Here is a 14098-nt window from a genome sequence, read left to right on the forward strand (position 1 = left end):
CATGCAATTAAGAGACTTTACAAGTATTATTTCCAAGTTTATTTATTAACAGACATTACTTGCAGAACTGTAGGCACTTTCTATGTTTGTCAGGAGGCTTAATTGTGCTCTCATGCTTGCAGGAGTGCTGAGTCAGCGTCCGTCAGTGTTTATGATGCCACCAGTAGAGCACATAAAACAAAAAATGGTTACTCTGACTTGCTTTGTGAAAGACTTCTACCCTGAAGAGGTTTTCGTTTCTTGGCTTGTTGATGATGTATTGGCAACAGACGATTTCAATACCACAAGCCCTATTGATAACCAAGGAACCTACTCGGCTTATGGCCAGTTATCAATCAGCCTCGACAATTGGAAAACAGATGGCTCGCAGTACAGCTGCGTGGTTTACCACCAATCTCTGGTTTCCAATACAAGAGCCATTGTCAGATCCATTGGCTACAATACATTTGACAAACTCAACCTTGTCAACCTCAGCCTGAACATACCTAGCACGTGCAACCCCCAGTAGATGCTATTTTGTGTCCTCTGCTGTTTGTTAATGTTTGTTGCTTTTGATATAACATTGTGTGTGTCTTTTTAATGCAGATTCAAAATCAAAATAAAAAAAAGCCCTTTGCAACTCTGTTGTTGTCTGTTGCATGCAGGTCACGTCTTATTCAACCAATATTTGGAGATGTTGAGTGCACAGTCAGTGCCGTCCAATTGCCACACAATGGCGTTATGACACAATATATATCTAGCCTTCAAGCTCAAATTGTATTCACTACAAAAAATGCAATCACCACACCTCACTAACTTTAGGCATTAAGGCTTTTGGATGTAGATGGTGCATGAACACTTGTTGTGTGTCTTGGTGTATGTGTGTTTCTTCTACTGGGTCTTGCACCCCCAACACAAGATAGATGACTGTTTCAGGACAAAACCGCAGCTCCTTGGTCCCTCAGTCAAATGATGAATATTTCTCACATGCTGACGAATCATGCCACACCAATAATGGGGTCTTTCAAAAGTAAATCAGCATCACAGTCGGACAACTAAAAATCTATATTTAACGATAGAGCATGCAGAACTATTAGCCGGCATCCTTCATCCACTAATAAGTCACAGGTCATATGTTTTTTTTATTCTATTTATTTTACACTCTGCGGCTGTGGCTCAGGAGATAGAGCGGATCGTCCACTAACCAGAATGTGGGTGGTTCCATTCCCTATGTTCCGCATTTGTTCAAAAACGTTCTTGGGCAAGATACCAAATTGTAAAAATATTGTATTGGTCATTACCTGGTGAGATATTGTTCAATGGTGGGTTTGGAGTTTCCTTGATATTTATTGAATTATAATTTTACGTTACATCTAGAGTTGCTGATTGACTGGGATAGGGCCATGACGGCAGAAGTTGATCACATGGGAAACGCTGCCATCACCTTCATCATTCTCTTCCTCACCTCCATTCTGTTCATCATTGGAACCACTGCTTTCAAGGTAACAATGAGTTTACAAGTTGGTCTTAGCACTGATTTTGTATTATAAGATAGCACAGGATACAATGCTTTATTCACGACTTTATTTACCACAGCATAAAACACCAATAACAGAGAGTCTCCTAATACAGTGAAACAAAATACAAATTAAGATAAAAACAGACTAAGGTCAGCAGAGTATACTACATTTTCTCTGTGGTATAAAAGAGTAATGTCTCATCAAAACATTATGACTTCGGGAAACATTTTTAAATTTCCAAAAAAGTTTTGGTGAACTGAATTATGTCTGTTGCTGTAATTTTACCTGTTGGTCTGTGTTGAATAATATTTCTTTCTCATGTTTAACATTGCAAAGATACTCATGATACGATTAAATTATGTCAAAGTTGTATTTGTGTCAGTTATATATTTTCATATACATACTTTTTGGTGCAGTGCCTCACTTAACTATAATGTGAAGGCTTCAGACCTGTAAAGGACTTAAGGTATATTTTATATATGACTATATTTTGGATACAACTATAATGGAAATCATGACAAAGAGGTCAGACAACATTTTTGATTTATTTATAACATTTGTATTTTGTTTACATGCAGTAATATTGTAGCCGTTAAGTGCATATGTTCATCGTGTGATACACTTTAACCCCAATATTAAGTGCAACAAATGGCAGGAATTCAAGATTTTTGGTGGAATATTATTAATACATTCTTTTAATGTTTTTTTTTGTCTTTTCAGGTTAAATGAAACCAGGCAAACTTTCTGTACAGTAATACTTTTTCACATATTTTTTTCTTGTAAGCGCAATTTCCCCCTTTCCCCATTAAAATTACAAGAGCTTTATGTCTTTTTGAAAATAAATGTTAAAATGGAGATAACTGATTCAGATAACCGATTTTTTCTCCTCACCATTACTTTGAAATGGTTTGCATCATCCAGTTTGAATATGTGTTATACAATACTCATACGGTGTTATTAAATATTCTGTCTTTGTTTATTGTTGTACTGAATTATGTAATAAAAGGTTATGTTCATCACTTCATCAGCAAGTCAATTTGTAGATTTATCAGTTGGTTAGTTTTCCAGTCATTAACGGACTTGAAAACGAAAGGCTTTGCTAAAGTCATGAGGCCACATGAAATCTATGTGAAACCTTATGTAAACAGTCTGAGATATTTAAATGTACACGTTGTTTCTGTTACTGGCATAACCACACCTCACACCTGGTATCTGTGATGCACCATTGATTCTTGTATTGTTTCACTTCTGTATTTTGGTACTTTTTTGAGAACTGGGTGTTACTCAATGCTTCTGCTTGCCGCTATCTGTGATCACTCAGCCCTGTCATGCCTTAACATCTGTGCAACCGACTTCCAGCCCTATTTCCACCTGACTTTCAGACACCAGCCACTGTAAAAGTACAACTCTGCCATCTAGCCAAAATACAATGATATTACAGTTTGCATTGAGGCTTTTCAGTTAGTTACTTGACCAAAATCTGAAGGTATGTATCACTGAAGAGAACCGGTTCAGTTCATATTCAAAACAATTACCACTCACATATGGAATAAGGCAAGTTAAGTCAAATTAATCTATACTCTATCTCAGGTGTGCGGGTTTTCATGCCAAACATCACACTTCACCCTGTCTGGGAAGGTGAATTCGGGGCCTCACCTGTCAGACTCATTTGCACCTTAAGTGGCTTCTTTCCCGGCAAATTGGAAGTGGATTGGCAAAGGGACGACCAAACCTTAACTATTACTCCAACTGAATTGAAGCTGCAGAGCATAGAGGGAAGGGAGAAAACCTTCAGTCGAATCAGCGATATTGAGCCCACGAAGAAAGAATGGGAAAGCGGCTCAATGTTTGGATGCAAGGCCCGACACAATAAACAGGAATTTACAAAAACAGTAAATATTTGTCAAGGTAGGTATGTTTATTATTTCAAGTCAATATTATGTAATTAATGTTGAACAAAAAACAATGTTTCTATTAAGTTTTTAAATGTTTCCTGCAGTGTTTTCAAGTGCCGCTGCTTCCATTGATGTGGAGATCCCCAGCTTCAGGACTGTAATGATGGCAGAATCTGAAGTGACAGCAAAGTGTTCTGTCCAGACTCTGTTTAAAGCCAAGGTGACCTGGGTGATGGATGGACGAGAGTACAGACCAGTACCCAAGGATTCAAACACAACTCATATCATCAGTGATGTGTCGGTTCCCTCAAGTCGGTGGAAGCAACTCAAGTCTATAACATGTAAAGCTGAACATAAGTGCCTCCCATCCACTGAGAGGACTGTGAATGTTAAAGGTATAAGACGACTATACAACATTGAAGTTAGCCACTTTATAAATGCAGAGGACTGCAAAGTATTCATTGTGCTTTCTGTATCATTCAGGTCCTGCAGTTACAGATCCATCAGTGGAGATTAAGAGGTCCCTACAAGATTTGCTGAAGGGACAAAGTGCTATGCTCGAGTGCGACATTACAAATCTCTCCTCCAGCGACCTCTACGTCACCTTTCAGGCAAACGATACAGACATCTCTGACAGACAGTATGTGGACCTTCCTGTAGCCCCAGGCCCCCATTCAATCACCAGAAGCTTCTCCATCCCTCCAAGTCACTGGAAGAAAGACACAACTTTCAGCTGCAAAGTCCAGCAAGGCTTCTCCTCCAAGTTCACGTCAAAGTCAACTAGAAATATATTTGGTGAGAGGAATTCCCCTTCTTTCCCATCATTACAGTCGATTTAATGGTTCACACTTGATGCATCTGCTGTAGATTCACTCATTAACGAAACCTCTCTCATTTAGTGGACCCTTCTGTGGAACTTCTCCTTGTCCCCAGTGAAGAGTCCGGACCACAGAGACTCTTATGCTCTGCATGGGGCTTCAACCCTCAGATTCAATGGTTTTCTGAGTCCAAGCTACGATCTTCAAACAACGACAACGTCACCATGGGTGCAGACGGACGTGTGGCAATGACCAGTCAACTTACTATCCCCCAAACTGAGTGGAAAACAGGGAAAGTCTTCACTTGTAATGTGTCTGACATGTCCCTGACAGAAACTGTCCACAAGAATGTCAGCCTCTGCTCAGGTAAGAGCATGTGGAGAATCACAACCTCAGCTGTCTACTGAGAATAGTGTCTACATCCAAACAGTCCTTAACTGTTTCAAATTATCACGTCAATAGTCTTAATATACAGGATAACCAACATTACCACCATGTGGTTCTACATCTTCACCAACCTGTAAAGTTGCAGGAAATACAGTTACAATTTCCCCATCTGTTCCTGAGTCATGATGTTGAATAACAGCCGTAAAAGTGTTTTTGCTGAACATTACAATGTCACTATGAAGCTGACCTTTGACATTTTTATTATAATTTTCATGACTTCATGATTTTAACAAATTAGATGTTTGTTTGAGATCTTGTCACAATCAGCATGGACGTTTCATTATGGAAAAAAACTTGTGTTTTGTGCAGATACAGTGACCTTGAGCTCTAACCATTCAAATCCACATTCATGTATCTTTGATTCAGGGTCAGCATTTGTGCTAAATTTGAAGAAATGCCCTTGAGGTGTTCTTGAAATATTGTGGTCACAAGGCCAAAACTTTGAGTCAAGTGACAACTCTACCGCATTTAAAAACGTTCCCATCAGGTGTCACTGGGATATCAAATTTGTAAGGATTTGACTGATATAGAAATGTACACACACTGACGTATGGAGAGACAACCCTGACAACAGTTCCTGCTATCGCTGACACTGGTGCATATAAGTGACAGAGTTTACTCATGATTTGACCTTGCATCGTGATTTGTATTTCTTGTTTGTCAGTGTATTCAGGTGCCGCTGCTTCCATTGATGTGGAGATCCCCAGCTTCAGGACTGTAATGATGGCAGAATCTGAAGTGACAGCAAAATGTTCTGTCCATACTATGTTTGATGTCAACGTGACCTGGGTGATGGATGGAGGAGAGTACAGCAAAGTAACCACAAATTCAAACACAACTCATATCATCAGTGATGTGTCGGTTCCCTCAAGTCAGTGGAAACAACTCAAGTCTATAACATGTAAAGCTGAACATAAGTGCCTCCCATCCACTGAGAGGACTGTGAATGTTAAAGGTATAAGATGACTATACAACATTGAAGTTAGCCACTTTATAAATGCAGAGGACTGTAAAGTAGTTATTATGCTTTCTGTATCATTCAGGTCCTGCAGTTACAGATCCATCAGTGGAGATTAAGAGGTCCCTACAAGATTTGCTGAAGGGACAAAGTGCTATGCTCGAGTGCGACATTACAAATCTCTCCTCCAGCGACCTCTACGTCACCTTTCAGGCAAACGATACAGACATCTCTGACAGACAGTATGTGGACCTTCCTGTAGCCCCAGGCCCCCATTCAATCACCAGAAGCTTCTCCATCCCTCCAAGTCACTGGAAGAAAGACACAACTTTCAGCTGCAAAGTCCAGCAAGGCTTCTCCTCCAAGTTCACGTCAAAGTCAACTGGAAATATATTTGGTGAGAGGAATTCCCCTTCTTTCCCATCATTACAGTCGATTTAATGGTTCACACTTGATGCATCTGCTGTAGATTCACTCATTAACGAAACCTCTCTCATTTAGTGGACCCTTCTGTGGAACTTCTCCTTGTCCCCAGTGAAGAGTCCGGACCACAGAGACTCTTATGCTCTGCATGGGGCTTCAACCCTCAGATTCAATGGTTTTCTGAGTCCAAGCTACGATCTTCAAACAACGACAACGTCACCATGGGTGCAGACGGACGTGTGGCAATGACCAGTCAACTTACTATCCCCCAAACTGAGTGGAAAACAGGGAAAGTCTTCACTTGTAATGTGTCTGACATGTCCCTGACAGAAACTGTCCACAAAAATGTCAGCCTCTGCTCAGGTAAGATCATGTGGAGAATCACAACCTCAACTGTCTACTGAGAATAGTGTCTCCATCCAAACAGTCCTTAACTGTTTCAAAGTATCACGTCAATAGTCTTAATATACAGGATAACCAACATTACCACCATGTGGTTCTACATCTTCACCAACCTGTAAAGTTGCAGGAAATACAGTTACAATTTCCCCTTCTGTTCCTGAGTCATGATGTTGAATAACAGCCGTAAAAGTGTTTTTGCTGAACATTACAATGTCACTATGAAGCTGACCTTTGACATTTTTATTATAAATTTCATGACTTCATGATTTTAACAAATTAGATGTTTGTTTGAGATCTTGTCACAATCAGCATGAACGTTTCATTATGGAAAAAAACTTGTGTTTTGTGCAGATACAGTGACCTTGAGCTCTAACCATTCAAATCCACATTCATGTATCTTTGATTCAGGGTCAGCATTTGTGCAAAATTTGAAGAAATGCCCTTGAGGTGTTCTTGAAATATTGTGGTCACAAGGCCAAAACTTTGAGTCAAGTGACAACTCTACCGCATTTAAAAACGTTCCCATCAGGTGTTACGGGGATATCAAATTTGTAAGGATTTGGCTGATATAGAAATGTACACACACTGACGTATGGAGAGACAACCCTGACAACAGTTCCTGCTATCGCTGACACTGGTGCATATAAGTGACAGAGTTTACTCATGATTTGACCTTGCATCTTGATTTGTATTTCTTGTTTGTCAGTGTATTCAGGTGCCGCTGCTTCCATTGATGTGGAGATCCCCAGCTTCAGGACTGTAATGATGGCAGAATCTGAAGTGACAGCAAAATGTTCTGTCCACACTATGTTTGATGTCAACGTGACCTGGGTGATGGATGGAGGAGAGTACAGCAAAGTAACCACAAATTCAAACACAACTCATATCATCAGTGATGTGTCGGTTCCCTCAAGTCAGTGGAAACAACTCAAGTCTATAACATGTAAAGCTGAACATAAGTGCCTCCCATCCACTGAGAGGACTGTGAATGTTAAAGGTATAAGACGACTTTACAACATTGAAATAAGACACATTATAAATGCAGAGGACTGTAAAGTAGTTATTCTGCTTTCTGTATCATTCAGGTCCTGCAGTTACAGATCCATCAGTGGAGATTAAGAGGTCTCTCCAAGATTTGCTGAAGGGACAAAGTGCTATGCTCGAGTGCGACATCACAAATCTCTCCTCCAGCGACCTCTACGTCACCTTTCAGGCAAACGATACAGACATCTCTGACAGACAGTATGTGGACCTTCCTGTAGCCCCAGGCCCCCATTCAATCACCAGAAGCTTCTCCATCCCTCCAAGTCACTGGAAGAAAGACACAACTTTCAGCTGCAAAGTCCAGCAAGGCTTCGCCTCCAAGTTCACGTCAAAGTCAACTGGAAATATATTTGGTGAGAGGAATTCCCATTTTTTCCCATCATTACAGTCGATTTAATGGTTCACACTTGATTCATCTGCAGTAGATTCACTCATTAACGAAACCTCTCTCATTTAGTGGACCCTTCTGTGGAACTTCTCCTGATCCCCAGTGAAGAGTCCGGACCACAGAGACTATTATGCTCTGCATGGGGCTTCAACCCTCAAATTCAATGGTTTTCTGAGTCCAAGCAACAATCTTCAAACAACGACAACGTCACCATGGGTGCAGACGGACGTGTGGCAATTACCAGTCAACTTACTATCCCCCAAACTGAGTGGAAAACAGGGAAAGTCTTCACTTGTAAAGTGTCTGACATGTCCCTGACAGAAACTGTCCACAAGAATGTCAGCCTCTGCTCAGGTAAGAGCATGTGGAGAATCACAACCTCAGCTGTCTACTGAGAATAGTGTCTCCATCCAAACAGTCCTTAACTGTTTCAAAGTATCACCTCAATAGTCTTAATATACAGGATAACCAACATTACCACCATGTGGTTTTACATCTTCACCAACCTGTAAAGTTGTAGGAAATACAGTTACAATTTCCCCTTCTGTTCCTGAGTCATGATGTTGAATAACAGCCGTAAAAGTGTTTTTGCTGAACATTACAATGTCACTGTGAAGCTGACCTTTGACATTTTTATTGTAAATTTCATGACTTCATGATTTTAACCAATTAGATGTTTGTTTGAGATCTTGTCACAATCAGCATGAACGTTTATTATGGAAAAAACTTGTGTTTTGTACAGATACAGTGACCTTGAGCTCTAACCATTCAAATCCACATTCATTTATCTTTGATTCAGGGTCAGCATTTGTGCTAAATTTGAAGAAATGCCCTTGAGGTGTCCTTGAAATATTGTGGTCACAAGGCCAAAACTTTGAATCAAGTGACAACTTTACGGCATTTAAAAATGTGGAAAACAGGGAAAGTCTTCACTTGTAAAGTGTCTGACACGTCACCCACAGAAACTGTCCACAAGAATGTTAGCCTTTGCTCAGGTAAAATGGGATAATATCAATATATGATCAGATTCATGCATGAAGTGTAAAATAAATATTATACTGTTTCTGAATCATTCCTTAAGAATTTGAGACATATCTTACTCATGATCACAACTTAATCACTGTTGAGTTTTCTCTCCCTTTAATATTTTGTTCTGTTTTCAGTAACTCCAGCATCCTCTCAGATAGTTGGCGTATTTGTCCAGGGACCCCCACTCGAGGAATTCCAGAACAAGGGACAGGTGACTATCACCTGTCTTCTTGTCGGCTCTCGTCTTAATGATTTCTTCATCAACTGGAAAGTAGATGGGAACAAATCTTCTCTGTTCCATAAAGAGCCACCAGTGAGGTACAGCAATGGGACAGAGACTTTGAGGAGTGTCTTCAATGTGTCCGCAGACGACTGGCATGCACATAAACAAGTGTCTTGTGAAGCAAAGCACCTATGCTCCACCCAGGGCTACAAGGGCCATACAAGCAAAAGCAGAGGTAGTGCTTCTTTTTGGATTGTTGTTGGATGTTGGATGTTGACAGTTAGACACAGTTTCAGAAGGCATGTTTAAACAAATCAAATTCCCCATGATGCTTGTGCTGACTGTGACTAAATGGTGAGACTGAAATAGCTAAAAACAAACAGTCTTGACTGCTCTTTTCTTTTTCCTTCTCAAGATTTTCATCAACCAACAGTGAAGATAATACAACCAACTGCCTCTGAGCTCTCTGCGTCAGATGACCTCCCACTTATTTGCCTCGTATCTGGGTTTTACCCATCCAACGTCATCGTGTACTGGGAAGGGAGTGGCCAGAGACTCCCATCAACTCGCTTCACCAACAGTGCTGAGTGGACATACACAGGGAGCGGCACTTATTCAATGAGCAGCAGACTGAACATATCCAAAACTGAGGACAAAAGCTCTACGTATTCCTGCTTTGTGAGACATGAGTCATCTGAAACGCCGTTTAAAAGCACTATAAAGAATGTGTTTGGTGAGTTGAGGATTTTCATTTAATAAAAATCCAGTTCAATGTTATAGTTCATCATACCCTAGAGTTTCTCGACCTTCCCTGGTCGCAGTAGGGCTGGGAAATAAAATAGACCTATCAATAATTTTATGAGATATTTTGATCAATAGCTAATCAAAAGGTAATATATATATATTAAGAAAGTAGGCATTTGCACTTCTTGATTTTAAAACTTCTAAGCATTCTTCTTCTGATTTCCATTATTAAACTTTCGTGACTTGTAAATACTCTGATTTGTCTTGCTCCATTACATTCCTCACCACAACTGAATGAAAAAACTAAACATGAATGACTATCTCCTCCAGCTACAGTCACTCACACTGAACCTTCAGCCACCTTGCTCCAGGGCACAAACGAACTGGTGTGCCTGGTCTTCGGCTTCAGCCCTGCATCCATTAACATCACATGGTTCCTTGATGAATCCGTGCCACTGTTGGACTACAACACTAGCGAGCCCCACGAAAGTCAGATTGGAAAGTTCAGTGTCCGAAGCCGCCTTCGTCTTCCCAAAGGCAACTGGTTACCAGGAGCAATCGTAACCTGCAGGGTGTCCCATGCAAACACCACCCTATCCCTGAATATATCTAAACCAGGTGCTGGCTTTTCTATTAATCCACTGCATATACTAGGTTAACCTGCTATTTCACACATTGACTATTTTATTGAAATCTCTTTGCAGTCCTTGGACCAAGGTTCTAAAGTCAAAGTAACTAACAATTGTTATTTGAATTCTTTTACAGACAACTTTGAGCACTGCACTTTCTTCGATGAAATTGTGAATGCTGATGTCAATCAAGATGTAGGTGGGGAAAGCTGGTATATGGCTTTAACTTTTATGCTTCTTTTCTTCATCTCTGTCATCTTTGGAGTCTCAGCTACCATGATTAAGGTAAGTAAATGCAAATGTAGTTTGTTTCCATATTTTAAATGCAGTATTCATATTTTTGACCACTTTTTGTAATTAATAATAATTTCCTCTTTTTTTTTCTTCTAGACTAAATGATGGTGATCGCGGGACAGATCCCATGCAATGATCCAAATTTGGATATTGCCTGAATAGTTTCAACTTTATCTCTTTTTAAATTCTTTTTCACTTTCTTCTTTAGTTTATGTTTGTATTATTGTGGACTGCATTTATTTTTGATTCCCTCTTCAAATGTCAACTTTGAGTTTTAAATACCAATATAATGAAAAAATATTCTATCACTGGAGTTGTTCTTGTATTTCAACAATAAAACAAATGATCTACACATTTTGACACAGTATTTATTCTTCACAGTTATAATCAGAAATGCAGTCGATTGTCTCGCAGTGCCTACACACGCCTGTATTACTCACTTTGTCCACAGGAGTGAGATAAAGCTCCACACAGCAGTGGTGATTTACCGCCTCTATGAGAAACACTAGTTGTGAGGTAAGATGCTGAGGTCTTATTTGAACTTTCTAAATGGTATGATACAAAGGTACATTGCCTTAAAAACACAGACACTCTTTGTGTCTCTTCTCCTTTCCATACATACAGTCACTGTAAATGTGTGCACTGTCTTTGAGTTGGAGTTGCATGTTTGGGTAGGCATTTGTGTACCTTGTGGGTTTTAAGGAATTCACATCTGGGAGGGATGACACTACGCACATCAAGGCTCACTATTGGCTGCCTCTGGAGTGATCTGGCACTGTGCATGCCCCGATTGGCTAGGGACGCCATGGCAGCCAGCCCATAGCTGTGACGCTGTTGCTGGGATGGAGTCACAGCATGCTGCTGCCAGTCTCTGTGCCAAGGGGCCGGTTACAGGGAAGCAGGGAACCATGCCCAGCAGGCAGCCTGAGAGTGTCTCCCTGTCTAATGCCCCCATACCCTCCTGTTCTCTCATACCAAGGCCCTCCTTCTTGCTTGACCACTTTAATGGGTCCATATAAATAAGGATAAGCAACAAACAAATATCCTCACACATTCGATAAGTATCCAATCTTCCACAATGCTGTTGGGGCATCACTGAGCAAGGCACTCAACTGCAACTATCCAGTGGAAAGCAGTTGAAGGCAGTGGCTGTGCAGCAGCCCACAGCATCAAATATGTTGAATTGAGTGTGAAGCAGTAGAGTGATGAAAAGAGCTGAATGCTCGATCAGCTTTGCTGGGAATCAAAGATATATCTGGTCTTAAAAATGCATGTAAACAAACTTATCTTAACACACACTCATCAAGAGAGAAGCAATCGAGCATTTGTAGTTTTCTAAAATTTCCTTTCAAACCACAGAGTTTAGAAGATGCAACAAACAATTGTGGGAAGAGAGAAAGATGGGTATGAATTTATCTCGAATTAATGTATGTTGTCATTCATATTCCTATTTCTGTATCATCTTCATACCAAATTTAGAGCTGTGTCTCTTCGTTTCTCACATACACACACACACAACACAGCACATGTGGTGGAAAGCAGGCACTATTGTGACAACACCAATAAAGGTCTTTCAAAAAGTTATTTTTAGTCTAAAAGGTGTGAGCCTATTATGTGAAGTTATCTCTAAAATGATTAGCCATTGAAGGTAAAATGCATCTCAGCATAAACCGCAGCGCTCCATCTCGAGCTGAGGTCTCCCGATCGCAGTACATTCAATGTCCACCTTACTGTTAGAGCTGCTTCCAATGGAGGGAAAGGAGGCCAAGCCCAGAGCCCAACCACACTGTGCCACGAGATGAACCGAGATACACAGGTACACTGATGCTTGTGTACTGTGTAAGCATCCAGTATTTGAATTCAACACAGGTGCAGAGGTCCTGCTACTAACCACGTATGCAAAAGAAAACACAACGACTCACTAGATTTACAACCTCGTGGTTGTTTGCCCTCAAACCCTAGTCAAGTTCTGTCCCTTTCAATAACTGCACAGAACGTGAAAAACATGATGTCACAGAGAAGTTGACCTTTAGGATGAAACATGACTTAATCATTTTGACATTAATGTGAAATGTTGTGCTTTATAAATATTATAATAATATAATATTAATACAACACTAGCGTATCCAATGGTTAGCCGTCGTACTGGCATATGGCTATTTCCTGAAAGCAAGACGACTTTTTGTAAAAATACCAGAAATAAATCCCGCGTCCTCCATGTTAATGGATGGAACATAGACCAAACTAAAAGGTCAAAGTACACGTCAATACGTTTTTCCCAATGATGTAATTTGAGGTAGTTCTTATCACACAAGTTTGGTTTTAATTAGTTATTTGATCCTTGAAATCTTATGATTGACAGCTGATATCTGGGATATTTCTGCTTCATGTCCTGGATAGTGGGAGGAATTTGAAACTTCCATCTTTATACGATCTGTGATTGGACCACGTTAGACCAAATAAATAAATAAATAAACATAACATATCAAAGTGAGTGAGAGCCACTTAAGTTTCTGCAGACTTTCTCAGTCGGTCACTATAATGCATGGGTGTCCAAACTTTTTGTCCGGAGGGGGCCACATACAGAAAAAAATACCAAGGACTGGGCCACTCACGCCGCCACGCCCCCCCTGCCCTGGAGTGGCAGTCGCGTCGCTCAGGGTGGGGGGGCGTTTTGGCGTGACGTGGTGGCGTTCTGAGGGACAGCTAGCAAGTCAGCAAAGCAATTCACCGCCAGACCACTAGGTGGAGTAACGTTTTTTGTCGAAGACAACCTAAGAGACACCTTCTTTGTGTGTGGCAGTCTTTGTCGACTGTTTATTACTTTTTCTGGAGGACAAATTTGTCCCTGATCATTCTGCACAGCTTCGTACACTCGTCGACCTGCAAACTGACGTCAGCCGAGATCTCCTTCCAGGAATTGCAGGTCATCTGCGTGTCCTTGTATTTAGTCAGTGACGGGTTATACAAGTGGTCATACTTTCAGATCTCTTCTGCCAAGTGCTCTTCTATTTGGTCCATATCCGTTCTTCTAAATCTTCCTTGGTTTCTGCCGGTATTATGGGGCATGGAACCGGAAATATGACTCTGGAAAGGATGTAGTTAGCGGACCAATCACAGCCTTGCGGGCTGCGTAAGGCTTGCGTAGCTTTGTCGTATAGTTACAAAAATTGGTGAACGCACGCAAGCACGAAAGAAGGGGCACGCAAGCACGCAAGGGCTCTTGCGTGCCCCTTCTAGCTTGTCTCTGAAAACGCAGAAGCATGCACCGGCCTCTATCCTGTCGACGAAACCTGGCCCCATAA

The 14098-nt window shown here is 40.8% G+C and overlaps 1 protein-coding gene and 1 gene segment (V, D, J or C); both read left to right on the forward strand.

Annotated features, from left to right (window-relative positions):
- LOC133023570 (immunoglobulin heavy constant mu-like) overlaps nt 1–619 on the forward strand; it is a 24280-nt gene extending 23661 nt beyond the window's left edge. Inside the window, 1 exon segment of the C gene segment in view lies at nt 123–619. Within this exon segment, the coding sequence occupies nt 123–508 (386 nt within the window).
- ighd (immunoglobulin heavy constant delta) overlaps nt 1–11101 on the forward strand; it is an 11454-nt gene extending 353 nt beyond the window's left edge. Inside the window, exons 2-18 of the mRNA XM_061090637.1 lie at nt 1357–1481; nt 2220–2985; nt 3090–3407; nt 3499–3789; nt 3878–4189; nt 4294–4578; nt 5324–5614; nt 5703–6014; nt 6119–6403; nt 7149–7439; nt 7528–7839; nt 7944–8228; nt 9038–9361; nt 9542–9859; nt 10201–10488; nt 10636–10784; nt 10890–11101. Of these exons, the coding sequence (XP_060946620.1) occupies nt 3104–3407; nt 3499–3789; nt 3878–4189; nt 4294–4578; nt 5324–5614; nt 5703–6014; nt 6119–6403; nt 7149–7439; nt 7528–7839; nt 7944–8228; nt 9038–9361; nt 9542–9859; nt 10201–10488; nt 10636–10784; nt 10890–10898 (4056 nt within the window). The 5' untranslated portion in view covers nt 1357–1481; nt 2220–2985; nt 3090–3103 and the 3' untranslated portion in view covers nt 10899–11101. The remainder of the gene's footprint in view (nt 1–1356; nt 1482–2219; nt 2986–3089; nt 3408–3498; nt 3790–3877; nt 4190–4293; nt 4579–5323; nt 5615–5702; nt 6015–6118; nt 6404–7148; nt 7440–7527; nt 7840–7943; nt 8229–9037; nt 9362–9541; nt 9860–10200; nt 10489–10635; nt 10785–10889) is intronic.
- The last annotated feature ends 2997 nt before the right edge of the window (nt 11102–14098 follow it).

Source organism: Limanda limanda, chromosome 17 (genome assembly GCF_963576545.1).
Source record: "Limanda limanda chromosome 17, fLimLim1.1, whole genome shotgun sequence".
NCBI classification, from domain to species: domain Eukaryota; kingdom Metazoa; phylum Chordata; class Actinopteri; order Pleuronectiformes; family Pleuronectidae; genus Limanda; species Limanda limanda.